This window comes from Electrona antarctica (assembly GCF_951216825.1).
Source record: "Electrona antarctica genome assembly, chromosome: 22".
Classification (NCBI taxonomy): domain Eukaryota; kingdom Metazoa; phylum Chordata; class Actinopteri; order Myctophiformes; family Myctophidae; genus Electrona; species Electrona antarctica.
This window is the reverse complement of record NC_136805.1, coordinates 7,666,251-7,693,410: the sequence shown is the minus strand read 5'-3', so window position 1 is coordinate 7,693,410 and position 27,160 is coordinate 7,666,251. Positions and strand designations below refer to the sequence as shown.

At 42.1% G+C, this 27,160-nt stretch overlaps 2 protein-coding genes across 2 annotated transcripts; both read right to left on the bottom strand.

Moving 5' to 3' along the window:
- Nucleotides 1–211: 211 nt before the first annotated feature.
- On the bottom strand, nt 212–27,160 carry LOC306914830 (protein Wnt-8a-like; the record flags this gene model as incomplete). The annotated part of the gene is made up of 10 exons (XM_079492029.1): nt 26,155–27,160; nt 22,954–23,051; nt 19,890–19,973; nt 18,442–18,519; nt 15,637–15,717; nt 14,830–14,957; nt 7,635–7,798; nt 1,229–1,354; nt 966–1,108; nt 212–829 (listed from the first exon to the last, which is right to left on the bottom strand). Exons 2-10 carry the CDS (start codon nt 23,026–23,028, stop codon nt 212–214), a joined length of 1,497 nt encoding a protein of 498 aa, XP_079348155.1. The 5' UTR covers nt 23,029–23,051; nt 26,155–27,160.
- LOC306915838 (protein Wnt-8a-like) lies at nt 8,694–10,250 on the bottom strand (the record flags this gene model as incomplete). Its single annotated transcript, XM_079493477.1, has 4 exons — nt 8,694–9,311; nt 9,450–9,592; nt 9,718–9,843; nt 10,058–10,250. 4 exons carry the CDS (start codon nt 10,248–10,250, stop codon nt 8,694–8,696), a joined length of 1,080 nt encoding a protein of 359 aa, XP_079349603.1.

Below are 27,160 nucleotides of genomic sequence, written 5' to 3'. Positions count from 1 at the left end.
GTCAATCCGTGGGAAATGAATATACAGGTTGTCATGCAGTTTGGAGATATATATATATAGTCTATCTCTCCAAGTTATATAAAGTGCATTAAAAGTCTTAATTCATGAAAGGCTGTCAGTTGCTGCGAGTCCAGGATGAGGCAGACTCGTAATGTATTGATTGCGGAGACATTCACATAATAGTCTTTACAGAGCGCGAGCATGCAGTCACTCACTGCTTGCGCTCGGTGCGCGCACGGTGCCTCCGTTTGGTTTTATTGTGCGGCCTTCGTCCGCTCGGCTTCATTTTGCGCGCAGCTCCTCTTTCCCGGCGCGTGCAATAATATTTGGCGACAACCTGCGTGCACGTCTCGCACTTGATCGTGCAGCACCAGTGAAATTTACACTTGCAGCTGCTGACCACCTCGACGCGCTTCTCCTCCACCTTGAGGCCGCAGTCGTGGCACAGCCGGCGGCAGCTCTGTCGCTCCCACTGGGAGCCGTTGTTCTTGCCTCCTCCTCCTCCCCCGCGGAGACACTCGCGGCCCTCCGTGCCGTGGTAGCCCAGGCTCTGGTTCTTGGCGCAGTAGTCGGGGGAGTCCTCCAGGTAGATGAGCTCCGTCTTGGGGACGCTGCTGAACGCGTTGGCGATGGCGCCGTGGTTGTCGGCGCTGTTCCCGGCCCTCATTCGCCTCTTGTCCATGTCCAGCGTCCTCGCCTGGTCGTACTTCACCTTGAGGAAGTTCCCCACGTCCCTGAAGTCCCCCAGCTGCATCCAGCAGGTCTGGAGGCTGCAGCTCCCGGATACTCCGTGGCACTTGCAGGCTTTCCTCATGGTAGATTTGATGGCCTGTCGGGAGACAAACGGGAGATATGTGTCAGGCAACTTCTACACTCTCTAGTGCACTGTATACATAATAGGCCTACTTGACATAATGAAGTAAACACATGTTTGATTATTCAAAAGATAATGAAGCACCACATACCAATCTGCCAGCTTCGTTGTTGTGCCGGTTGATGGCTGCACGCGAATCATGTCCATTTTCCAGCGCGTCCACAAACTGTTTGGAGATCTTCTCGCCGAACGCAGCATTGTCACTGCATCCGCCCCATATCCACCCTTTGCCACCTGCAGAATCAAAAGGTCTGAGTTATAATATACATAGGCCTGCTTCTCATGTCATGTTAAGATACAGAATTGTCGCCCCCAGACAGTTTTTCTTTCCTTTTGATCTATACGCTAACGTACCATTTTGTCCAATTTTGGAGTCATCGCAGCCACAGTTGTGGAAGTCTCCCATGCTGCAGTTCTTGGTCAGCGTGTACATCACTCCCGCAGCACTGATAGCGTGGACAAAAGACGTCTCTCTTGTGGCTAAATTGAATTGGAAAGAAAATATGTTATTCATGTGTAATATTATTATTTTGCTATCAAATGTTGTACCATCATTACGCCTTTGTAATAAGTCCAATCTATGTGCGTAACCATGCGTAATTGCATATAGGCGCCGCGTTATACATACAGCATTGGCACAACTAAAAAGTATAGGCTGTAATGAATGAAACAAGCGAAATGTGCGTTTCCTCACCACTGCGGAGACCGTTGTGTGTTGATAACTGGAGCGCACTTTCCGGACAGTTCCACCTGTCCCATGCGAACTGATGTTTACACTCCTGCATGCCGCTCTGCGCGCCCACCTGCACACTGCTGGCATACGTTAGGAAGGCCTTGGGTCCGGTCATGAGGAAGTTATTTACCGACCTGTAGAAAGGAAGAGACATGGTAAGTAAAGTATAGGCTATAGCTTATCACCAGACATCACATTATTTCTTTTTTTTAAATCACGCAAACGGAATACTTTAAAAGTGAGAACAAGTGTGTCTTACCAAGATGCTGCAACGTGAACTTGACAGAACATGGACATGATCATGATGAAGTGAAGATTTAGTTCCATGGTATAGCTGGCTGGCTGTCCTATATAGTCCAAATATCCCCCCAAAAAAGCGATATCTCTTTGTTAATAATATCCAAGGTGTGTGTCTGTGTGTGTCTGTGTTCCGTGAGATGGAGAGGCTACTGAATGTCTGACTGTGAAGACGGAGGATATTTATACAGTTTTGTTCTCTTTGAGTGACAGGTTGTCTCGTCGCTAACATTTCACTGTGAAAATGCCCCAACGAGGACATTAATGGTCGTCTCCTATTGACGAATAGGAGACGTTGTTGCATAGCTGCACTTCAAAGAGTTGACGCAGACTGTTAAACAGAGCGACTCATTCATTCACCTGCCGTTCCCATGGCCTGCTTATAGACTTTTCCCACGAATTGGGGCATTTCCAAGTTATATGGTTATGTAATAATAATATTGGCTATTATTGTTGTTGTTACAATGATTATTATTATAATTATAACTATTATTATTCCTATTTCCCACCTTCAGACTAACGGCTGAAACACATGGATAGTCAGTGCACACCCACAGGGCCCACAAAACAATGCAAATAATATATATATGTGTTTTTATTTTCTATATTTTTGTGCCTCTCCTTTACAGATTAAAAAAAAGAAAGACCAAATAAAGCACCAGTAAAAAAAATTAAATCCTAGAGTAACACGTGTCGCAACGCAATACTTTATAAGAGCGTCAGAAAAAGGAAAAAAAATATATATATGTGTTTTATGGTAAATAAAAATGTCAGGCATGAATGTTAATGTGAAGCTTTGGGGCTGCATGGAAATTTCTATCATTTAATATGTCAATGGATTAAGTGGCTTAAACCCTCGCCTAATTATTGATTAACACTATGGGATCATCAAATCCCCTGTAATCCACTCAAAATCCTTTAAAACCACTTGTCACCCGTCAATGGGCCATCGGGATGTGGTCCTATATGACAATAGAGGCGACTAATCCCCAATACTTCAACTTGAGGGCTGAAACCCCAAATCTCTTGACATTGGGGGACTTTTGATTGTGTGTGTGTGTGTGTGTGTGTGGGGGGGGTGGTTTCTATGATATTTCATAACATAGGCCTGGCAATTTATTTCATTTTTTTAATGTTTTGCATTGGTTTAAAACCTCCATGTTCCATTTGGGGTAGATCTGACAGTTAACAAGAACAGTTAGGACTGGAGTGTATAGCCTATACCAGACACATTGACGAGATTGGTTTATTAGTTTTATTGGTTATAAACGTGTTTTCACATTTCGTGCAAATGGGCCATTCACGCATTCACGCATTGCTATAGGATCATCAAATCACCCTGTAGCTAATCCACTCAAAATCCCTTAAAACCACTTAGGCTATTGTCACCCGTCAATGAGCCATATGGACCTTATTGCTAATCTATCGTCGAAACTGCCGATTATTATGGATATGATGATGATGATGATCATGTGATCGATCGTTGTGATTAATAATGTCACCATCATGATCATGCAAGCTCACCTCGAGACTATTGGGGGGGGCGGGGGCGTAGGCTATAAACAATTCTATCTTGTTATCACTGATGGCGTATACAAAGATATAGACGATATTAGGAATATAATTATAAAGCACTTTATTATGATTCCTTGGTATATTTTCGTATGTTATTAGGCATACCATACGAGTAGGCCTATAGCCTATAGTACACACGATGACCGATGTGTATTCGGTTCAAATATTCGTCTATTTCCCGAGGTCAGTAGTATTGGTCAAGAGACATTCAGAGCAACAATAGCCTATAGCTTAAAAAACAACACCAAGTTAATTCCGCTATAATTCAAATGTCCTAACGGGCATTTCAGCCACATTAAAGCGCTACACGGTGTATTGATGGGTGATTTACAGCAGTGTAGGGTGAGACAATCAAATCAAGTTAACCAACAACACCAGGTCCACATTGTGTTATTATTTTATAATAATGTGATTACGATGTTCGACGTCTTGTCACTGTCATAATAATCAACGGCCATTAAACTGCTGGTTTCTATCATTTAATATGTCAATGGATTAAGTGGCTTAAGCCCTCGCCTAATTATTGATTAACACTATGGGATCATCAAATCCCCTGTAATCCACTCAAAATCCTTTAAAACCACTTGTCACCCGTCAATGGGCCATCGGGATGTGGTCCTATATGACAATAGAGGCGACTAATCCCCAATAATTCAACTTGAGGGCTGAAACCCCAAATCTCTTGACATTGGGGGACTTTTGATTGTGGGGGGGGGGGTTGATTCTATGATATTTCATAACATAGGCCTGGCAATTTATTTCATTTTTTTAATGTTTTGCATTGGTTTAAAACCTCCATGTAGGGTGAGACAAATCAAGCAATAAAGTCTGTGGAGGTGACGAGGTTGACAGGTCCGAGCCCGGGTGGCAGGATCAGCGTCGCCAGGAAGGGTGGGAGGGAGGGAGGGACGTATAGAACTGTCAGGCTGGCTGGGCCACTGAAAGTATTAGTAGGCCTAGCCTATTAGCAAGTGTCGAAGTTGGCTATAATCAAAAAGTGTATATTATTATTATTATTATTATTATTATTATTATTATTATTATTATTATTATTATTATTTAGTTTTTCACTGGACCATTAACATGTGATGTCCCAGGAATGGGTGGGCCAAAGGAGAAGTGCATGCCCAGCTCCATTTCTTTAAGGAATATTTAAAAAATAATACCCTGCAAGTTTTTCACAGATTTTTCCCCCCTATGATGGAATATGAATAGGCCTTAACATATGAATGCATTATTGCAGGGGTGTCCAAACTGTTTTCAAAGGGGGCCATATTAGAAAATATTAAAACACGCAAGGGCCAACTACATAATTTAGCTTCGGATTTAACCCATTTTGACCTGAGATCAGATTCTAAAAATGTCTTCTACATCCTGACAGTTTTCTGAAAAAGCTATGTTTCTATGTCAGTCGTAGCTTGTAGATCTGCTATTTTCAATAGCTAAAGCATAACATAATGCTAACACCAAAAGGGGTTCCCGCCCAGAATGGGTTTTAAACGATTCTATTTAACACCTATTTATCCATTCATGAAATGTGCCCATAGCGCCCGGACCACTTTTACCGACGGACCGGATGTTGTTGTGAATGTGTGTGTAGCAGCTAACATTAGCCACGCCACTATAGAGTCGATCGACAACAACGGGAGGTATATAAGAATAAATCTATCGCGACTAGCGACTGGACCGCGGAGGGCCGTCTAACACAGGATATTTTTTTATAATTAGGCGGGATTATTTAGATCGCGAGTTATTAACGTTTTAAGATTTTCGTTGTCGTCGGCTAAACAGGCAGGGAGCATTTTCGATGAAGTGTCACTGTTGTGCAACACCGAGGATTGCACAACAAGCGCATCTAGGCTGTGGAGCGATGTGATCCGTTTTTATATCACTAATTTGACGGAGCTTAATCAATCTCTGTCTCGGGCACATGACTGTTAACTATTATCAGCAATATTTAATATCAATGGTCTTCTGTCAGGTGTGTGCTGTGAACAAAAGTGTATCTCAGCCTTTTTTCAGCCTTATGTCACATTACCAAATGTAACCAAGCTAGGAAGATAAAAAAACGAAATACAAGGAACAAGGATAACTTACAAATTATACTCTGCGAAATGCCCAGGTTAAAAAACTTTAATGTAAAAATGTCCCATACTGTTGGGCGGGCTCGTTCACAATGCAATTCAGGTATGAAGTTGCGGACGATATAAAATTCACCCCAGGGCTGCATTTGGCCCGCGGGCCGCACACAGCTGCATATAGCCTGCATTATTGTGTTCATCACCATATGTTAGGTAAAGGTGGGGCTGCTGATTTGAATTGTTTCTTGTTTCTTGTTTATTTGGATCCCCATTAGCTACTACCTTATAGTAGCACTTACTCTTCCTACTTTATGTTCTGCTTTAACCTACATTATTTGTTATGTTAATGTATGTTTAGCATAAAAAATATAAAACTGCCTATATAACTAACTATAAGTAACTGCAGTTACTGCCAACTAACTGCAGTTACTGCCAACTAACTGCAGTTACTGCCAACTAACTGCAGTATACATCTGAAAATGTTCTGTGCCGCCATGCAGGGACCCCCCAGAAGAGAAGGAAAATGTGTCATTTTTTGCGATGCAAAAGAAAATAGATATAGATTAAGCTTGCAGCATGGCACAAAGTGACTTGCTGTGAGCTTGTATATCTGAAAATAGATATATAGATTAAGCTTGCAGCATGGCACAAAGTGACTTGCTGTGAGCTTGTATATCTGAAAATAGATATATAGATTAAGCTTGCAGCATGGCACAAAGTGACTTGCTGTGAGCTTGTATATCTGAAAATAGATATATAGATTAAGCTTGCAGCATGGCACAAAGTGACTTGCTGTGAGCTTGTATATCTGAAAATAGATATATAGATTAAGCTTGCAGCATGGCACAAAGTGACTTGCTGTGAGCTTGTATATCTGAAAATAGATATATAGATTAAGCTTGCAGCATGGCACAAAGTGACTTGCTGTGAGCTTGTATATCTGAAAATAGATATATAGATTATGCTTGCAGCATGGCACAAAGTGACTTGCCGTGAGCTTGTATATCTGAAAATAGATATAGACTAGAAAAAGTGCCCTTCTGGGCACAGGTCTCCACCAGGAGGATAGGAGAGTATGTGATGTTTGGTAAAATGTTTAGGAGTAATATAAACATGTTTGTTTGGGGGCTTTGTGTATGTGCGTGTGTGTGTGTGTGTGTGTGTGTGTGACGCAACTTGGCCTGTTGTAGCGCCACCATGAGGCTGATTTGAAAACTGTCAAGTGGCATTTCTTCCTTAGCCTAGTGGGAATTGGCATCACCGCAATCGGACGCTGCGTTGAGGAGTTGTGGCGATTTGTACAAAACGGGCTATGAGAAATCAATCACATGATCACATGACTATGGAGAGCATGTGTACCGATTTGCGTGAAATTTGGATAAAATCTGAAGGAGTAATATTAGAAAATGTGTTTTACATATGTCGGCCTCCTGGTGGCGCTATAAAGAGCAGATGTGAAAAATTCCAGGCAAAGGTTTTTCCTTGGCCTCTAGGGAGTGTGCATACAAGGTTTTACACAGATCGGTGCAGTTATAGGTAAGAACACAAATCGGCCAGTTATAGCGCCACCATGAGGCTGAGTTGAAAATATTCAAGTGGCATTACTCCCTCTGCCTAGTGGTATTGTGTGTTGTATTATTTAAAAATATACATTTTCTGGTGTCAATTCATTGATAGGAAAATATTCCTAACAAATATTTATAATAACCTTTACCTGTACAATCCTTCCCAGTCACAGACATGTTATCGTTAGCTGGAAAACAAAATATTGCATTACTATACAAAATTATGGTTAATACAGAAATCAGTTAATCCACAGGTTGGTATGGGTGCCTGTTAAGTGGGGTGTGGAATTACTACCTCTGTTATGTGTTATGCCCTCCTGGTAAATTTAGTTTTTGAGTGGTGTAAACCACTCCTACAACTGGCTTTGTTAGTTTGTCTGTCTGACTGTCTGTTCGTACCAAAAAATTAGCATGGTTGCTATGGTCACCCAGTTCAGACCACAGCTGATCAGTCTATATAAGACCTTACACCACTCAGTTCACACGGGTGTGATTTTTTGGAAACGTACCACTTCTCAGTCCTTTCAGTTGGATCGCGCTCTCCGGACAGTTCCACCGTTCCCAAGCGAACTGGTGTTTGCACTCTTCCATGCCGGCCTGCGCGCCCACCTGCACGCTGCTCGTATAAGTCAAATAGGCCTTGGGTCCTGTCATAAGAAAGTTGTTTGCAGCCCTGAAATGGTGAAAAGACACACAACAGGCAATTTAAAATTGAGAGAAACAAATTATAAGGACAATCCACAGACGAACTATACATTAAATAAATAAAGACTTACCAAGCGTTTGCCAGACAGCTGTTGTGGTGAAAAAGTGCTACGAGCAAAAATATAGAAATTGCCATTTTTGAGTCTGCGTTGTTGGCCGCACAGAGGAGCTCTGGTTTATGGTATAGGCCTATGTGGTGTGGTGTGGTTGTATCACAAACCTGCTCCATTATTTGAACAAGGAACCACGCTTTGTTTCCGTGATCCCATAGCTGATTGGGCGATGGATTTAGGAAATGCCTATTGCGCACTTCAAAGGGTGACACGTTTAAAGTTTATTTTCCACCCGCTGGCTCACATGTGACACCACCACCACACCACGGCCCACGATGAATCACTTCACGCCGGGATTCCCGCAGAGCCTGTGGAACCACAACCACAACCAATATACAAATTGACAGCGTCACATGCAATTTCAAAGAGCTGACGAATCCACATGGCACGTTTAGGCTACAAATGAGACAGGGCGAGCTGCTACTATTAAAATATTTATTAAGGTTTGTTTTATCATGCAAAAATACATCCGACACAAAACGTCGCACACAACATCGAACGAGACGACAACAAACAAGTGACACACAATACAAGGGAGGGTCAATCCGTGGGAAATGAATATACAGGTTGTCATGCAGTTTGGAGATATATATATATAGTCTATCTCTCCAAGTTATATAAAGTGCATTAAAAGTCTTAATTAATGAAAGGCTGTCAGTTGCTGCGAGTCCAGGATGAGGCAGACTCGTAATGTATTGATTGCGGAGACATTCACATAACAGTCTTTACAGAGCGCGAGCATGCAGTCACTCACTGCTTGCGCTCGGTGCGCGCACGGTGCCTCCGTTTGGTTTTATTGTGCGGCCTTCGTCCGCTCGGCTTCATTTTGCGCGCAGCTCCTCTTTCCCGGCGCGCGCAATAATATTTGGTGACAACCTGCGTGCACGTCTCGCACTTGATCGTGCAGCACCAGTGAAATTTACACTTGCAGCTGCTGACCACCTCGACGCGCTTCTCCTCCACCTTGAGGCCGCAGTCGTGGCACAGCCGGCGGCAGCTCTGTCGCTCCCACTGGGAGCCGTTGTTCTTGCCTCCTCCTCCTCCCCCGCGGAGACACTCGCGGCCCTCCGTGCCGTGGTAGCCCAGGCTCTGGTTCTTGGCGCAGTAGTCGGGGGAGTCCTCCAGGTAGATGAGCTCCGTCTTGGGGACGCTGCTGAACGCGTTGGCGATGGCGCCGTGGTTGTCGGCGCTGTTCCCGGCCCTCATTCGCCTCTTGTCCATGTCCAGCGTCCTCGCCTGGTCGTACTTCACCTTGAGGAAGTTCCCCACGTCCCTGAAGTCCCCCAGCTGCATCCAGCAGGTCTGGAGGCTGCAGCTCCCGGATACTCCGTGGCACTTGCAGGCTTTCCTCATGGTAGATTTGATGGCCTGTCGGGAGACAAACGGGAGATATGTGTCAGGCAACTTCTACACTCTCTAGTGCACTGTATACATAATAGGCCTATACTTGACATAATTAAGTAAACACATGTTTGATTATTCAAAAGATAATGAAGCACCACATACCAATCTGCCAGCTTCGTTGTTGTGCCGGTTGATGGCTGCACGCGAATCATGTCCATTTTCCAGCGCGTCCACAAACTGTTTGGAGATCTTCTCGCCGAACGCAGCATTGTCACTGCATCCGCCCCATATCCACCCTTTGCCACCTGCAGAATCAAAAGGTCTGAGTTATAATATACATACAGTAGGCCTGCTTCTCATGTCATGTTAAGATACAGAATTGTCGCCCCCGGACAGTTTTTCTTTCCTTTTGATCTATACGCTAACGTACCATTTTGTCCAATTTTGGAGTCATCGCAGCCACAGTTGTCGAAGTCTCCCATGCTGCAGTTCTTGGTCAGCGTGTACATCACTCCCGCAGCGCTGATAGCATGGACAAAAGACGTCTCTCTTGTGGCTAAATTGAATTGGAAAGAAAATATGTTATTCATGTGTAATAATATTATTTTGCTATCAAATGTTGTACCATCATTAGGCCTTTGTAATAAGTCCAATCTATGTGCGTAACCATGCGTAATTGCATATAGGCGCCGCGTTATACATACAGCATTGGCACAACTAAAAAGTATAGGCTATAATGAATGAAACAAGCGAAATGTGCGTTTCCTCACCACTGCGGAGACCGCTCTGTGTTGATAACTGGAGCGCACTTTCCGGACAGTTCCACCTGTCCCATGCGAACTGATGTTTACACTCCTGCATGCCGTTCTGCGCGCCCACCTGCACACTGCTGGCATACGTTAGGAAGGCCTTGGGTCCGGTCATGAGGAAGTTATTTACCGACCTGTAGAAAGGAAGAGGCATGGTAAGTAAAGTATAGGCTATAGCTTATCACCAGACATCACATTATTTCTTTTTTTTAAATAATGCAAACGGAATACTTTAAAAGTGAGAACAAGTGTGTCTTACCAAGATGCTGCAACGTGAACTTGACAGAACATGGACATGATCATGATGAAGTGAAGATTTAGTTCCATGGTATAGCTGGCTGTCCTATATAGTCCAAATATCCCCCCAAAAAAGCGATATCTCTTTGTTAATAATATCCAAGGTGTGTGTGTGTGTCTGTGTTCCGTGAGATGGAGAGGCTACTGAATGCCTGACTGTGAAGACGCAGGATATTTATACGGTTTTGTTCTCTTTGAGTGACAGGTTGTCTCGTCGCTAACATTTCACTGTGAAAATGCCCCAATGAGGACATTAATGGTCGTCTCCTATTGACGAATAGGAGACGTTGTTGCATAGCTGCACTTCAAAGAGTTGACGCAGACTGTTAAACAGAGCGACTCATTCATTCACCTGCCGTTCCCATGGCCTGCTTATAGACTTTTCCCACGAATTGGGGCATTTCCAAGTTATATGGTTATGTAATAATAATATTGGCTATTATTGTTGTTGTTACAATGATTATTATTATAATTATAACTATTATTATTCCTATTTCCCCCCTTCAGACTAACGGCTGAAACACATGGATAGTCAGTGCACACCCACAGGGCCCACGAAACAATGCAAATAATATATATATGTGTTTTTATTTTCTATATTTGTGTGCCTCTCCTTTACAGATAAAAAAAAAGAGACCAAATAAAGCACCAGTAAAAAAATAAAAATCCTAGAGTAACACGTGTCGCAACGTTAGATTATTAGTTTTATTGGTTATAAACGTGTTTTCACATTTCGTGAAAATGGGCCATTCACGCATTGCTATAGGATCATCAAATCACCCTGTAGCTAATCCACTCAAAATCCCTTAAAACCACTTAGCCTATTGTCACCCGTCAATGAGCCATATGGACCTTATTGCTAATCTATCGTCGAAACTGCCGATTATTATGGATATGATGATGATGATGATCATGTGATCGATCGTTGTGATTAATAATGTCACCATCATGATCATGCAAGCTCACCTCAAGACGCAATACTTTATAAGAGCGTCAGAAAAAGGAAAAAATATATATATATGTGTTTTATGGTAAATAAAAATGTCAGGCATGAATGTTAATGTGAAGCTTTGGGGCTGCATGGAAGTGGTTGGACATTTGTTCTTACAGCAAATGACATCAGTGTTATGAGATAAGGAGATAAGCTACGAGGTGACTGCGAAGCCATAAAGTGGAGATAATAGTCATGTAAATACCACCTCACACAGCGGCGACATTGACATGGCCGTGATAATAGGTTAATAGATGTTTCCGAAGGGAACAACTTGGTGCGAAAACTGTCTGGAATTTACAAGAAAATGCAAGAATGCTGCCGAGCAAACACGAAACGCATGTGGTGACGTCGCGGTTCATCTCGGCTATACTGCCTGCTTGAACATCATTCATACATTTGTTTTGTTAATTGTTTAATTGTTAAACGTGCAGGACGCTCCCGCATATACAATCAAATCAAGTTAACCAACAACACCAGGTCCACATTGTGTTATTATTTTATGATAATGTGATTACGATGTTCGACATCTTGTCACTGTCATAATAATCAACGGCCATTAAACTGCTGGTTTCTATCATTTAATATGTCAATGGATTAAGTGGCTTAAGCCCTCGCCTAATTATTGATTAACACTATGGGATCATCAAATCCCCTGTAATCCACTCAAAATCCTTTAAAACCACGTGTCACCCGTCAATGGGCCATCGGGATGTGGTCCTATATATGACTATTGACATTGGGGGACTTTTGATTGTGGGGTTATTTCATAACATAGGCCTGGCAATTTATTTCATTTTTTTTAACGTTTTGCATTGGTTGTCCATGTCCCATTTCGGGTAGATCTGACAGTTAACAAGAACAGTTAGGACTGGAGTGTATAGCCTATACCAGATTGGTTTATTAGTTTTATTGGTTATAAACGAGTTTTCACATTTCGTGAAAATGGGCCATTCACGCATTGCTATAGGATCATCAAATCACCCTGTAGCTAATCCACTCAAAATCCCTTAAAACCACTTAGCCTATTGTCACCCGTCAATGAGCCATATGGACCTTATTGCTAATCTATCGTCGAAACTGCCGATTATTATGGATATGATGATGATGATCATGTGATTGATCGTTGTGATTAATAATGTCACCATCATGATCATGCAAGCTCACCTCGAGACTATAGGGGGGGGCGGGGGCGTAGGCTATAAACAATTCTATCTTGTTATCACTGATGGCGTATACAAAGATATAGACGATATTAGGCATATAATTATACAGCACTTTATTATGATTCCTTGGTATATTTTCGTATGTTATTAGGCATACCATACGAGTAGGCCTATAGCCTATAGTACACACGATGACCGATGTGTATTCGGTTCAAATATTCTCTATTTCCCGAGGTCAGTAGTATTGGTCAAGAGACATTCAGAGCAACAATAGCCTATAGCTTAAAAAACAACACCAAGTCAATTCCACTATAATTAAAATGTCCTAGCGGGCATTTCAGCCACATTAAAGCGCTACACGGTGTATTGATGGGTGATTTACAGCAGTGTAGGGTGAGACAAATCGAGCAATAAAGTCTGTGGAGGTGACGAGGTTGACAGGTCCGAGCCCGGGTGGCAGGATCAGCGTCGCCAGGAAGGGTGGGAGGGAGGGAGGGACGTATAGAACTGTCAGGCTGGCTGGGCCACTGAAAGTATTAGTAGGCCTAGCCTATTAGCAAGTGTCGAAGTTGGCTATAATCAAAAAGTGTATATTATTATTATTATTATTTAGTTTTTCACTGGACCATTAACATGTGATGTCCCAGGAATGGGTGGGCCAAAGGAGAAGTGCATGCCCAGCTCCATTTCTTTAAGGAATATTTAAAAAATAATACCCTGCACGTTTTTCACAGATTTTTCCCCCCTATGATGGAATATGAATAGGCCTTAACATATGAATGCATTATTGCAGGGGTGTCCAAACTGTTTTCATAGGGGGCCATATTAGAAAATATTAAAACACGCAAGGGCCAACTACATCATTTAGCTTCGGATTTAACCCATTTTGACCTGAGATCAGATTCTAAAAATGTCTTCTACATCCTGACAGTTTTCTGAAAAAGCTATGTTTCGTAGCTTGTAGATCTGCTATTTTTCAATAGCTAAAGCATAACATAATGCTAACACCAAAAGGGGTTCCCGCCTAGAATGGGTTTTAAACGATTCTATTTAACACCTATTTAATCCATTCATGAAATGTGCCCATAGCGCCCGGACCACTTTTACCGACGGACCGGATGTTGTTGTGAATGTGTGTGTAGCAGCTAACATTAGCCACGCCACTATAGAGTCGATCGACAACAACGGGAGGTATATAAGAATAAATCTATCGCGACTGGACCGCGGAGGGCCGTCTAACACAGGATATTTTTTTATAATTAGGCGGGATTATTTACGTTTTAAGATTTTCGTTGTCGTCGGCTAAACAGGCAGGGAGCATTTTCGATGACGTGTCACTGTTGTGCAACACCGAGGATTGCACAACAAGCGCATCTAGGCTGTGGAGCGATGCGATCCGTTTTCATATCACTAATTTGACGGAGATGAATCAATCTCCGTCTCGGGCACATGACCGTGACCTTGAACTTGACGGTGATTTACGTCATGGGCCTTTAAACTGTTAACTATTATCAGCAATATTTAATATCAATGGTCTTCTGTCAGGTGTGTGCTGTGAACAAAAGTGTATCTCAGCCTTATGTCACATTACCAAATGTAACCAAGCTAGGAAGTACAAGTACGAAATACAAGGAACAAGTAACACTTACAAATTATACTCTGCGAAATGCCCAGGTTAAAAAACTTTAATGTAAAAATGAATTGTATTGAATTGAAATCTTTATTTGAATAAGCAATTTAAAACAATATAAACAGAAACGACAGAATAAGTACAAAATAATAAAAAAGCAAATTCAAAAGGAGTGAGAAGAAGCAAAGCTTATTGCTCCCACCCCCTTTCCATCATTACTAAGTATCATTAATCATACATAAACACACAAACTTGTAGGTCTGCTATTTTTGAAAAACGACTGACATAGAAACATTGCTTTTTCAGAAAACTGTCAGGATGTAGAAGACATTTTTTAGAATCTGATCTCAGGTCAAAATGGGTTAATGTATCCATTTTGAGACTGAACAAATGTACACTTCACAGTAATATTCTCTTGCAAAAGCATTATTGTTACACCACCCCTTCATGGGGTGTGTAATTGAAATGTCCCTTTAAAGGCCTATTCATAGTCCAGTTTTCGGTGAAGAGGTGACCACCGTTTCGGTGAAGAGGTGACCACCGTTTCGGTGGTTAGTAAAAACAGAGAGAAGACGTCATGTTGTAGTTTTCAGTGGTCAACCTCTTCACCGAAAACTGGACTAGTATGAATGCTTATTCCCCATTTTACCTCATGAGGCCCCCTGGCGGAGAGAAGGAGTAGCACCGCAGCATGGGGAAAGAATTGCGCAACAGGATGGCCAGCAGGGAAGCTGTACCTCCGCCCAGACTGTGGCCAGTGATGACCAGCTTATATTCCTAGAAACACGGGGACACAATATAAACACACACTCGTGCAATCCATAATTCAATTTCTGACCAATTGTTTAGCTTTTTTTTACATCTCCTTCAATAATCGTGATGATGATTTTAGGCTACAACAATGATGAAGGCTGAATAGCATCATATTTTTGTCTGATTTTATTATATTGTTTATATATTGTCAAATATACCCCCCCAATAAACAAAACTTCCATAGTCAGTTTGGTCTCTGTACTTGGTCCCCTCCTTTTTTCTCTCTACACCAAATCTCTTTGCTGAAATTAGCAGATCTTAGGGCACCGTTTAATTCTACTTATGAGGGTGATTCTGCAAATGCTTTTCAATGGGAATGGAGTGGTTTCTTGCCATTCGCAAATTTCTACAAAAGAAAACGCTCCGTTACCATTGGAAAAAAAATGAGGAATCCACCCTCAAAGGTTGAATTAAAACTTTTTTTGAATTTTGAATTAAACTTTGATATGACTGTGCCCTTATGGCATTTCAAGCCTATAACATGGCCAAAATGCTCCCACGGTTACAGTGATGCCACGGTTAAAGTGGTTATTTCTGAGAGTTTGTTAAAAAATCTAACCATCAACCACTAATCTGTGTACACTCTCAGAGTTGCAAATGGATAAATCAACACAGAGGATTTCATGGTGTAGTCAAGGCTTACCGGTGCAATGGAGAAAGCTTGGTTCAGGATGCCATCATTGACCAGCTTTTTGTAGATATACGTCGCTGCCTGAGACATGCCCTGAGAGAGTAGAGACAACATTAGGGCCGATTCGTACTCCTATTTTAGAGCCGAATAAAAGTCGGTTCGGCTCTGTAGAGCCTACAATGTGACGTCATTTGAGGTTCGGGGGGGCGGGTACCGTCCTAAAGTCGGCTCTTCGGTGCTACTGACATTTTCTGACGAGCCGAAATCATTTCGGCACTACAGTATGAATCGGCCCTTACTCTCCGCCTGGGGATCAGCTGTTTCATATCGGTGCTGTCGGGTGGAAACCTTGTATGTCCAAAAAGAACCTTCCTTTTAACTGTGTTTGATGTGTTTGTATGCTGTCCTCTCATGTCTTGTTATGTCAGTTTTGTTTAGTGTTCAATGTGCAGGGAGTCGGGGACTACGGATGGACATTAGCATCTCTGCTAAATCCGGTGTATTTACGCTACATTTTCATGTAGTGTTAATTAATATACTCTGTTCCGTCCAAATAAACCAATCAAAGTAAAGTAAAGCCATCGGGTGGAAACCAATGTATGTTCAAAAAACGTCCCTTTTGTCATTATTTTAAAAACATTTGAGAATAGCCTACAAATAGTTTGTGTGACACAGATATGAGGTTTCTGCCCGACAGCAACGATATGACAGGTGGTGGAAAAAGTACTCCGTTTTTACTAAACCCATTTTGACCTGAGATCAGATTCTAAAAATGTCTTCTATATCCTGACAGTTTTCTGAAAAAGCTATGTTTCTATGTCAGTGGTTCTTTGATTTTTCAAAAATAGCAGATCTACAAGCTCGTAGCACGCTATGAGCGCTATGAGCTTGTAGATCTGCTATTTTTCAATAGCTAAAGCATAACATAATGCTAACACCAAAAGGGGTTCCCACCCAAAATGGGTTAAGTATCAATACTACAATGCAGAAATACTCCGGAATTCAAAAGTAAAAGTACAAAGGTATTGGCATCGCAACATACTTAAAGGGATAGTAAGTAAGGTAAGTAGGCCTTGCCAAGCCACGAGGCCCTCGTGGCTGTGAAGAGGCCCATAGGGCAGGAGCTTATCTCCTGTTTCTGGAGCGTGAGGCAGCTTGATGTACAAGTACACCTACACCCCCTGGACTAGCCCCATATGTGCACAACTTCCTTGAAAAACATGGAAGTAGCTGACTAAACAAGCGACCTAAAGTAAAATTAGTTTAGCTCATGATCGGACCTTTACTTTTTGGATACGATGTGCAGAAAAGGGTAAGCAACGTTCCTAATGGAAACCATGCGCCGGTTCTGAAACGCAGTGGAATGGTAACTGTGTGTGACCTCATCTGGGAGCTACAGAATGAGCATAGGGACTGAGGGCACATATGGGGCTACCCCTGGGAGCTACAGAATGAGCATAGGGACTGAGGGCACATATGGGACTACCCCTGGGAGCTACAGAATGAGCATAGGGACTGAGGGCACATATGGGGCTACCCCTGGGAGCTACAGAATGAGCATAGGGACTGAGGGCACATATGGGGCTACCCCTGGGAGCTACAGAATGAGCATAGGGACTGAGGGCACATATGGGGCTACCCCTGGGAGCTACAGAATGAGCATAGGGACTGAGGGCACATATGGGGCTACCCCTGGGAGCTACAGAATGAGCGTAGGGACTGAGGGCACATATGAGACTACGCCTGGACATGATGCAATCCTTGATGCTGAGTGCCAAGCAGGGAGGCACTGGGTGAGTCTTTGTTATGCCCCGGCCAGGGATCGAACTCCGACCTCCCAGTCTCAGGGCGGACACTAGGTCTAAACACAAGGCCACTGAGCTGGTAAAAGGGTAGCTCTGATCCATAGCTCTAAATGCGTTTCATTTAGAGCTATGTTACTCTCAACTTCCGCCGCTCGCATGAATGCATACCAGCCTCTCGTAAATAAAAATAACGTTTTTGCTACTCACCAAAACAAAGGCGGGTCGTGTCATTAGAAAGCCTACTTTCCTTAGTGGACGCACTCTGAGCCCCCCACCACACGTATAAACTGTACTTTTTGACCAAAAGGGGATTTTGTTTCCACCGGGAAAAAAATACTTTTAGTTACTCCGCTGCGCCCTCTACCGATATTGCCCAGAGAACTGCCTCATAGAGAATATTTTTCCTCCGGTGAAAAAAAAATCCCTTTCTGGCCAAAAAGTACCATGTATACGTGTGGTGGGGGGCTCAGAGTGCGTCCACTAAGGAAAGTAGGCTTTCTAATGACACAACTCGCCTTTGTTTTGGTGAGTAGCAAAAACGTTATTTTACTTACGCTAAAGAGGAGAGGCTGGTCTGCATTCATGCGAGTGGCGGAAGTTGAGAGTAACATAGCTCTAAATGAAACACATTTAGAGCTATGGACCAGAGCTAGTAAAAGGGATACTTCAATCAAAAAAATACAAATTTTATATCAATAAGTCTCCGCCAGGAGACTCAAACAGTCTCGGCCAGTCATCAAACTATTGGCTTCGGAATGCGACAAAAACAAAAAACTCTCCATGGGGTGTGTAATTGTGTCATTTTGGGGGTGAACTACTCCTTTTAAAGCACCAAAAGTACTCAATGTGCAGAATGTCCCATTTTGTAAGTTTTCAAATGTATACAAATCGTTAGAAAATAGCAGATCTAAATCTACAAACTAAGTAACTAGTCTTACGAAACACAAAACACAAAATAAAAGACAGCAGCATGTCAGTAAACACACAGACAGCAGCAGGCCCTTCGGTTCACCTTGTGAGCGTAGCAGGTTCCCGACACGCCGTCCACCGGCAGGTTCTCACATTCAGCAGACAGGTCCGTCAGCACGTCCTGCATCACAAACGGGAGACACAGCAATACCAAAGATGGTTTATGTATGAAGATGGGCCAACTTCAATGGAGCCACTAGAGGCGAAATGGTACACAAAGCCTACAAATGGTCTCCTAAATATAGTAGGCGTTGTTTGCTTCATAGGGGTCAGAGCCCCCTATGTGTTGTCCGTGAAATTGCAGGTGGACAGAGAGAGGCTTCCGGACTCATCTCAAATCTTGCGAGAGTTTGTTGCTGGGATAAAGAAATGTCATTAACAAAGTAGATTTTCTCCTGATTTGTCTCGCTAAAAGAAGCCAATTTACTATGAATATCTTGTAAATAGTGTGTGCCTTGTGATGATTTGGTCCAGTATTTAGTTCAGTGACCATGGAGTTAAGGAATGGTTCAGAAGCTGTGTTCACGTTCACTCTCCCATTGGAAATGAATAGACTCCAACATTCTTCCTGTCTCCTAATAATGTTACCGCCCACCTCATGCAGATACAGGAAGTAGAGCAAAGTTGGCCTCTCTTGCTAATTCTCCTCTTGGGCAATACGTTGACCAGAGCACTGGTTCCCCAAAGACTGGGTCAGGAGTCAACACATTTTCATGGGTCCCTTTATTTGTTTTCGTTTCCTACATTTTGTTTTTAATTATTATTATTTCAAACATTTTCAAAAAGTGTTCCCAAAAAAAAGATAACTTTTTCATGAATTAAATTAAAAACAAATTCAATGATTATTTTTTTGTAATTTCATGAAGAAATCAAAGAAAAATCTAAGAAATTATATCATTTAAATGTATCTTACGTTTAAGAAGTAGTGAAAATAGCTGATGTACAAGCTCACAACACGGCGCGAGGCGTCGCGTTGTGCGCTTGTAGATCGGCTATTTCCACTAGTTTGGGTACCAGGGAGACATCTAGTTTCTCTTTTGGGTCACGGGCTAAAAAGGTTAGGAACCACTGGACCAGAGTACACTGTGTTCATAATGAGAGACACATGGATATACAGTAAGGGCCACAACTTTGGGGTTTTCCAGATCTGCAGGGGATCTACACACTAAAATCCTGAGTGTTCAGTTATCCATTTGTAACTCAGAGAGTTAAATTAATACTGTGGATTTACTGTGTGCCATGGTTATTATAGTATAACTAAAACTAACTAAAATTAGATATTGAAAAATAACATTTGAGTTTAAGTCATACTTTGTTACTTAAGCTATTTTTCATATACGGGTAATATTTAAATAGTTTATTTTTCACAACCGTTACACATAAATGTGCTTTTTGAAAGACTATTAAACACAATTTTGTGTGTCTGTCCCCAACAATGAAACAAATGTTTAAAAAACAATGAAAAAGGCCAAACTATACTGTGTAACTCACCCTGAGTGACAGCGTTCCTCTAACAGCAACCAGTATGGCTTCTCTCTTATGATCCAGGGCCACAAAGAACGGGATCTCGTAGATCTACGACAAATGTTTTATTTTATCTTTTCATTCAGTAAATCAGCATCAACCACATGAATCCTAGTCAGTGTATGGGTTTTTTTTTTTCAGTTTAGTTTAGTTTATTTAGGATCCCCATTAGCTGGCAACAGCTATTCTTCCTGGGGTCCTCACAGAATAATATACATACAAAAAAACATTACAACATTACAGATATCACAAAAGAAAAGAAAGAAAAAAACAAACAAAAAAAATATATTAACCCTTAGAAGATGAAAGACGCCAATTGGCGTCTTCATCAGAATTCCGTAAATGATCAATGACGCCAATTGGCGTCTTCACAGTTTTTGATGAATCTAAACATATTAATATGCTCCGAAGCGCTGTTTAAATTCCTGAGCTTATATTCCAACTACATTACCCAGAAAACCCGTGTCACGTGACACACGTGTACGTGTTGCCATTGGAAGCTGGTCCCACCCCCTGTAAACAGTGGGGGCAGAGGGAGTCTTCATAGTTTTCATTGTTTTGCCTGTTTGCCGTCTCGCCCGAGCGATTTTCTAGCAGAAAAAGTTGAAAGCAGTACTATTTATTTGAGCGAGTTTTGTGGTAGTAGTATTGATCCATACGCGTCCCAGTCGCCTTCTCCAGGCGGAGTAGCCCTGGTCCAGTGCTTACAGCGAGACTCGCTGCTCCCTCCCTCCTTTTTTCATTGTCTCCCCATCGTCGTCCGATGAGCTATACCGGGAAACCATTGAAGAAGACGATCAACCCGGAATGTTTTGAGGTAATCTTATTGTAGAAAATGCCCTTCTATAGTGATCAGAAATCATAAGATGATCGCTACAAATAGATGCTTGGATAATTACTACTACTAGTCAGATCATGACGCCAGAATGACTCACCACGATGGCCCCCAGCCATTAGCCAGCACCGAAGGTGCTGGCTAATGGTGTTGGTCGGTGCATTGGTGCTGGCTAAGGGCTGGAGGGGGGGTTGGTGTCGATCGGTTGGTGCAGTACAAATGTATCGTAGCAGGCATGCACGCATGGCAGTACAAGTATTTTATATTGTAGCGTGCCTTATAGGCGATCTGATCTTTAGAGTAATGTTCGCTCCTTTTATTTACTGTCTACAAAGACGGAGAACAAACATGCATCGTTTACTGAAGCAACGCGTGGTTATGATGACGTTGCTACAAGGATCGGAGGGGGGACGGGGAGTGAAGCTAACAGTAGCGTATTATATAAGATCTGTATGACGTTTCATTGACGTCTGAGCTTGCATGATAATTGCATTCATTGTATATTGTATACAATCATGCTTGTACATTGTTTAGTGTGTCTCCGTGTGATGACGATGATGTCAGATAGCCTACGTCCCCCCCCCCCCCAACTGGCTATTGGCCGGGCTGACTACAGCTAAATGTTTATTTTTATATATTTAGAACTGGCATCGGAGGAGGAGGATGATGATGATGATGATGATGATGAAGACGAAGAGTCAAGACTGCGATGGAGTTCTCCGACACTGAACCGGATGCATTCATTCATTTCAGTTGTTGTTTTTTTTTAAATTTAGCCTACACACACACACACACCGTCAAGAACAACTGGAATGCAGTGGTTTGGGGACACTGGGGAGTTTGGGGACAACTGTTTTGTATGTAGGCCTATTTATTTTCTGTAATATTTATTATAATTGTATTATGTTAGTAGTCATAAAAAATAAAAGACAAGCTTTTACAATGAGTTAGACCTGTCATGGCTATTTTGTTCACTAGTCTGAGGTTTATGGTTTGACTAAGCGAGTTTCAACTGTGATTTACTCTGTAACGGTAGATGGTAAGAACCCAATTTTTTTTGTTATAATACAGTATACATTCAAGTCTATATTTTGATACATATCATGGGCACAAAGTCATATCAAAACAATGTCCTTGGATGAGTTTTTTATCAAAACTGTTTCTTCACAACAGGTTTTTGAGATACATGCATGAATAGACACGGTACTGGTAAGACTATGTAAACATGGTATATATCAAAATGTGCGTTAGAATGTCTAATTTTACCCCAAAAAAGAATTGAGTTTATATGATGTTCCATTTCAGAGCTAGGGGGACTTTTAGCTGGATAGGTCAGATTGATCATGACTGACCATGCTATTTATAGATGGCAAAATATCTACAGTGGTACATGTGAGAAACTTTTTATTTTATTTTAATTGAACTAGACAACTCACCCTTTAAAATGAGATATTGCATGGCTATGTACGCCCAGCAGAAAAAAAGTTATTTAGAAAATAAAACTTCAACCGGTCATAACTTTTTTTGTTGTCCTAGAAACACTACCCAGTGTAAATGCAGGCTCTTTTAAATGGCTTCCAACACCACAACTAAACATTTTATCAACTCAGTTCATTTTTTTCCTGGAAGCAGACAAGCCAAGCTTTCTCTGAAGGTCTTTCGTTGTCACACATTCACAACAGAGAATTTTCAATAAATCATTCAAAAACGCCATTCTGCCATAGAGAAGTCTAAAAACTATATAGAAATCCATGAAACTCTCAAAGAGTTAAAGCATAACTACGGTTAGTGCATTCACTCTAGATTACATTAACTGGTATATTGACATAAACAGAATTACAATTTCGCCATATATATATAAGAAAGTCATTCAGTCTTTTCTTAAAGTGCCTTTTACCCTTAATTTCTGTGATGCATACTGGTAGAGAGTTCCAGAAAGTCATTGCCCTGTAATGAATACATGACTGTATTCTTCATTGCATCAGTTCTTGGCTTAGGCACTGTAAATCGACCCATTGCAACATGTCTGGTATTATGTCTGTGTCTATCACTGGTATAATGAATATTTTTATATAAGCATTTTGGTTTTTTATTTGAACAAATGTTCCTAAAAAAATCCAGCCAGACTAGCAGCTAATCTCTGCTCCACCAACAGCCATGACAGCTTCTGATGATTTAACAGTGTAGGAATAATACCTTTTCAATATTTGAGAACGATGCTCCAGATGTAAAGCAGAGATATGGACGTACACCATGTATTTTTCCCCTCATGGGCTGGAATGGATTGTATTGCTCTGTCAAAACAAAGAAATAGAGCACATGGATAGAGCTACAAAGCAAAAACTACAAAGCATTATTTCTCATTCACATTGTAGTCTCATTGACCACTTTTGTCCACCTAGCCATACTACCACCTCATTCTTGAATAATGAAGTTGTAAAAAAAATAAAGATGTTCCAATTAGCCAATATACAAGCTCACAAAATACACTACTTTCTGCTGCCATTTTTTTATTGGAATGACAGAGTTACCGTGTGGGGGTCACACCCAGACCCCCAGGGACGCGCCCAGGGGGCCTGGCCGCCCCGCGTTGAGAAATAACAGTTACCGTGTGGGGGTCCCACTACTGTACTGTACTGTCACACCCGAAATCATATATATAGTTAGTGTGTGTGTGAGTGTACACACACACACACACACACACACACACACACACACACACACACACACACACACACACACACCACACACACACACACACACAGTGATGAAAACCAACCAAACTCTATTTTTGTGCTCAGACACAGCAAGCCAGGGACCCTGGGACACAGCCAGAGACACACAAAGCTCGCTATAGGAGTGGTTGCACCACTCAAAAAAGTGAAATGTTGGGATGACAGGCAAAATAAACCGTTATATTAACTGCATACATCCATTTGCTGGCCTAAGCATAGATAGTGGCAGCGGTGGCCGAACGGATAGCGGCGCGGTCTAGATACCGGAAGGTTCCCAGTTCGAATCAGCCGTCCGACACGTTAAAATTACCACCGCTGAAATGCCCTTGAACAAGGCATCAACCACTACGATGAAATGTGTTCTATGAGCAGGGCCTGGCTGGAAACAAGTTCTTGAGCTTAGCCCAGATACCCTGGGTAAATATAGATTTCATTTCATTTCATTTCATTTCCACCATGGACAGCGATGCTCTCTTTCTCTCTCTCTCAGACTCATGTCTGTGTCCGTCTGTCTCTTGGAAATCCCAGTAATTCTGTCCAGACTGTGGTTGGCTAAAATGCTACATTCATTGATCACTTTAAACACTGTGCTTCAAAACGTGTTTTAAATTCTAATGTGAGATGTTTAGATCTGCATTAATTATTTTAGGTTCCGTCTGCCTCCTACATCTGTCTTCTTAGTGGTCCATCCTTGCATTCTCATTAATGAACACTTTGAACTGCTTTAAAAATAACCAAATCCTAGGTCACATTAGTGTTGCCTCCATTTGAAAAGTTGTTTACTTAAAAAAAAAAAAGAAAGAAAATCACACCGTGTGAAGTGAGGGGCGCTAATATATTAAAGAGACAATATGACGTAAATGTCGCCCAGGCGGTGGCGTAACCGTCTGGGCACCCGACTGGTAATCCAGTCGCAGTGTGCCGCGGGTTCGACTCCCGAGCCGGCCTTTACTGCATGTCTTCCCCCATCTCTCTTCCGTTTCCTGTCAGCCTACTGTCTGTCCCTTCAAAAACCAATAAAAGGCATAAGCCGCAAAAAAAATATCTTAAAAAAAAATATATATATATGACGTAAATGTCAAAATCATCATATATACAGTTAAAGAAAGTAAAAATCACACCTGTGTGAAGTGAGGGGCGCTCTTATCATCTTACAACATCAAGGAGGGAATTCGGTATAGGTGATGTAAAACAAACTGTCAAAACAAACATTAAATTGTCTTTATTGTTAATGGGATTTAATGTTTGCGTTAGGGACAAAACAAACATTAATTTCTCTTCATTGTCAATGGCGTTTTTAAAACAAACATTGAACTAAAGACAAACATTAAACCTGTATATAGGAGGGCCTAGCACCCCTCAAAAAGGGAAAAACATGTACAGACAGTGCAGTATGGGAAAAGGGGTGGGAAATTGACTTTTTGAGTTTTGAATTGCAGCCGTCCATAGGTGCTCTTTGAGAGTGGTTTTGAAGGAGTATAGGGATTCACATTTCTTAATGGCTCTTGGTAGGGCATTATACATTTTAGTGGCATAGGAGCTAAATGAATTTAATCGCTTATTTGAGCCGAATCTGGGTTGCACGTGGTTTGTTGAACTCCCTCTGGTGTTGTGATTGAGGACTTTGTATTGACTATTGATACTTTTGTTTGAATTGTACCCATTCTAGTACTAATGTGAATAAAAATGTCAAGCAAGCAAGCTACTAGGCTACTCAGAATACATCTTGTCCAAGTCAATTTGGGGGTTTGGAACTTTATGACTGGAACCCAACACACTGAAAAGCTGTAAACATCTTCTTCTCTAGGTTTATTATTGGACACAATAATAAGTCAACCAACGAAATGTAAATGAGCTACATGTACACCTCTTCCATCCTGGGCTGTGGGCGTGGCAATGTTATGGTGAAATAACGTTTACCCCAGGGGTGCAAAAATGTCCACTAATGTTTACAAACAAGAAACCTTTTCTATATTAAGGTTCCTTTAAAACTGAATCTATTTGCAAGTGAATCAATGCTGGAATCTGGGAATCAATGTGCAAAGATGTCTACAACCAACTCTAAGTTAGTTAAGCATTGTTAACAAAAAACGAGAAACGCGTCCCAGTGAAGACGTTGCATATAATATAAGATACTATAGCCATGTTGAAGAAGTATGTGTTTACAAACACACAAGCACGCTAATGGAGGGTGCTCAGGGCGTGAAACCCGAGGACAAAGACATTCCAATGACCAATCGAAAGCTTGTATGCAAATCTCGGAACTGCTCCTCTCCGCCCCAAAACAGTGGTAAAGTTTGCCGAAAAACAAGCATTGACTTATAAATACATACATTTAATTTGACCAAATCAACAATCTGTTGGAGTGAAAACCTTCAACATTCAAACTGTTAATGTGAAAAAAACGAAAATCACACAAATATGTTTCTCCCTTTTCATTATAGGCGAGTTGAGGACCATTTTGCCAGGCTCGGACACATATTTACCAGTCGACAGCTAGTCAGCCAATCAGGATACGACGCTGCTCGGCGTCGTATCTTTTGTTAATGGCTGACTGCATTAACAAAAGAAGAAATCTCGCGTCACCTGTAGGGAGAGTATCGGCCAATCACCTGTTGGGAGCAGCACAACAAATTTGCATATGTATGCTATAAAGGCTTACCGTTTTCGCTGTATTTTCATATCGTTCCTGATCATCGAGAAGAGATGGCTGACATACATGTGCAGTTAGTCCGGTTGCGTGACGACTTCTGGCTGCAAAGTCGGAGGAGGAAACTCCACCAGGAGGAGAGGTTGAGGAAGGTGATGAGAGTGAAGACAGAGGAAGAGAGGAGAGAGCGGACAGAGAGGAAACTCCAGAAGGCCGAGCAAACTCTACGCGAAATCCAGCGATACCTCGCCATGATACAGGAGGTACTGCAGTGACCTTGGAGTTCATCTCCCACCACAACGGCCCTTTTAAAGGCCACCAATTGTTCAATGAAAGAGTACCCTCCTGATTCCTATCTTACACTACACTACACGACTAGTAACTACTGCTCCAGTGCTGTGTGGTTAGCGGCCGTTGAGCACACTCCAGAGTCCAGCGGCGTTCCCTGGCGCCACTCAGGGCAGGGCAGCTAGTCAGCCGGCCGGCCAAGTGGATCGTAGCCCGGCGGCGTGTCCGGACTGGACGCCACTGACATGCTGGGTCATCGTCGACTCGAGAAGAGCTCACAGGTTTAATTAAAACTGTCCACCAATTACATATCCAAGGCTCATCGAGTAGACGTTATTCGGGGAACTGTCTGATAACAGAAAAGGCATGCTTTAGTTTAGACTAGTCATGCAGCAGCCCCACTCCGCCAAAGGCCTCGCTGTCGCCGGTCGGCTCCCTGCAGGGACAAGCGCCCACCTTTTGTCTCTAGTCTCGTCCTGCAGCTGTGTTGTGCCCGAGACCTTGCCCGGCATTGAGCAATTATTACAACTAATTCTAATTGCTAGACCTCCAGGCCCGAGCTCCTCAGTCGCCAAAGCTAATGCTAGTTCTCCGAGAACTTCCAGCACTAATGCATTGCTAGCCCAGCTCAGCGTGTTAGTAGCTCTGGTCCATATAGCTAGCGTGTTAGCAAAGTTTCATTCAAAGCTATCCTGCTTTAACAGCAAGGAAAAAAGCTGTTAATATACCA